Raw genomic sequence first — 1,442 nt, forward strand, 5'->3', positions numbered from 1 at the left:
CGCATATTGTGCAATTTTGGTTGACCGGCACTTCTGGAGAGACGCCGTCTGCTGCAAGTTGTGACGGCGTGTACACACAAACACACACATACACAGGATCGCAGTTCTGTTTTGCTTGGATACGTACAACGATCAAGATATCCCGCAGCAGTCGGAGTCCTATTAACCAAAGATTGACCATCAAACAAAATGCCACCAAAAAAGAGAGCATCAGGTAGACCGTAGATCCACCTGTCCTGTGGAGTGTGGTGGGAGGGTTACTTAATACAGACAAAAGTGTTGTGAATGAAATGGTATTGACGGTTCAAATGTATTGAAAGAGCAATTTGTGTGTCACCTGGCCACGCTGAACTAGATTGTTTTCGGCATATTTCCTTGGGTTTCGTTCTAGCTAGCTCAGTAGCTGTTACCTTTTTATATTTTATTTGTTTACTTTTATGTTTATCTTTGTAAATGTTTTAGGTGTGTATATTATACATGTATATAAGATTAGAGTAGTCCCTCTCTGGGCGAGGGCTGGTTAAAAAGAAGCTCGTTTATATTGCTTATTCCACAACCCTCGTAAGATAGAATTTGATTTGATTTGATTTGATTTGATTTGATTACCGTGCAGTTCTTAATTCATTGTCACTCCAGACTAGATGCAGCCTCCCACCTATTCACTCTCACTTTGCTTTTTGTAGGAAAGGATGTGTGCAGGAGGACGAGGTTTAGTAATGTTTCGTTCATGTTTTTACAAAGCCGTGGACTCTTGTATACAACAAAGGAGCTCAATAAGTTAAACTATTAACACTCAACTATTAATGTGCTCTTACTCTTTAGCCTTACAATTATTATTGATAATGTAGTATCAGTAAACTGTGAAGTGGCCGACAGTGTTCTGAATTTATAATATTCAAACCTAACGGATACCTGTTTGGCCAACAACAATAAAATCACATGCACATATGCAGTTCTGAACCTTTTTAAAGTAGGAGTGGGGGGGCTGAATTAATTTGTATCATGCTTTTTGATGGAGTAATTTTAAGTCCTGGAGACTGCCTCTTTGCATTTGTTGGTATTACTAATGAAGTGTAGTATAATACTTTTTTGGGTCTATTTCATTGGTTTAGCTAGAGGAGCTGGTGATGCCCCAGCAACCAAAAAGTCCAAAGATACAGACGTAGAAATTCAAGGACGCACGGTGAGATGGGAGTGGGAAGGTGATGGTGGAAAATGGATGCAGTACTCCAAAGAACACAGTCTTGCTTTGACAGATGCTCTTAGCAAAGGCAAGAATCAGGTAAGGTGACACTTTTACATTTTATTGAGAAATATGGGCTTTTAAAAAAAAGTGTTGTTGTTGCCTGCTCTATTCATGTTGTTTTAGTTCAGTTCATAACAAAAATTGTTACTCTACAGCTTTTTTTTAAAAAGTAAGTAAGACTTGATGGAGTCATTTT

General features: G+C 38.5%; 1 protein-coding gene across 1 annotated transcript in view; it reads left to right on the forward strand.

Annotated features, from left to right (window-relative positions):
• The window catches only part of LOC138963264 (poly [ADP-ribose] polymerase 2-like), a gene marked incomplete in the record, with an annotated part of 18,080 nt that continues 16,638 nt past the window's right edge, over nucleotides 1–1,442 (forward strand). The window contains 2 exon segments of the mRNA XM_070335335.1: nucleotides 1–214; nucleotides 1,113–1,282. Of these exon segments, the coding sequence (XP_070191436.1) occupies nucleotides 190–214; nucleotides 1,113–1,282 (195 nt within the window).

Source organism: Littorina saxatilis, linkage group LG1 (genome assembly GCF_037325665.1).
Source record: "Littorina saxatilis isolate snail1 linkage group LG1, US_GU_Lsax_2.0, whole genome shotgun sequence".
NCBI classification, from domain to species: Eukaryota; Metazoa; Mollusca; class Gastropoda; order Littorinimorpha; family Littorinidae; genus Littorina; species Littorina saxatilis.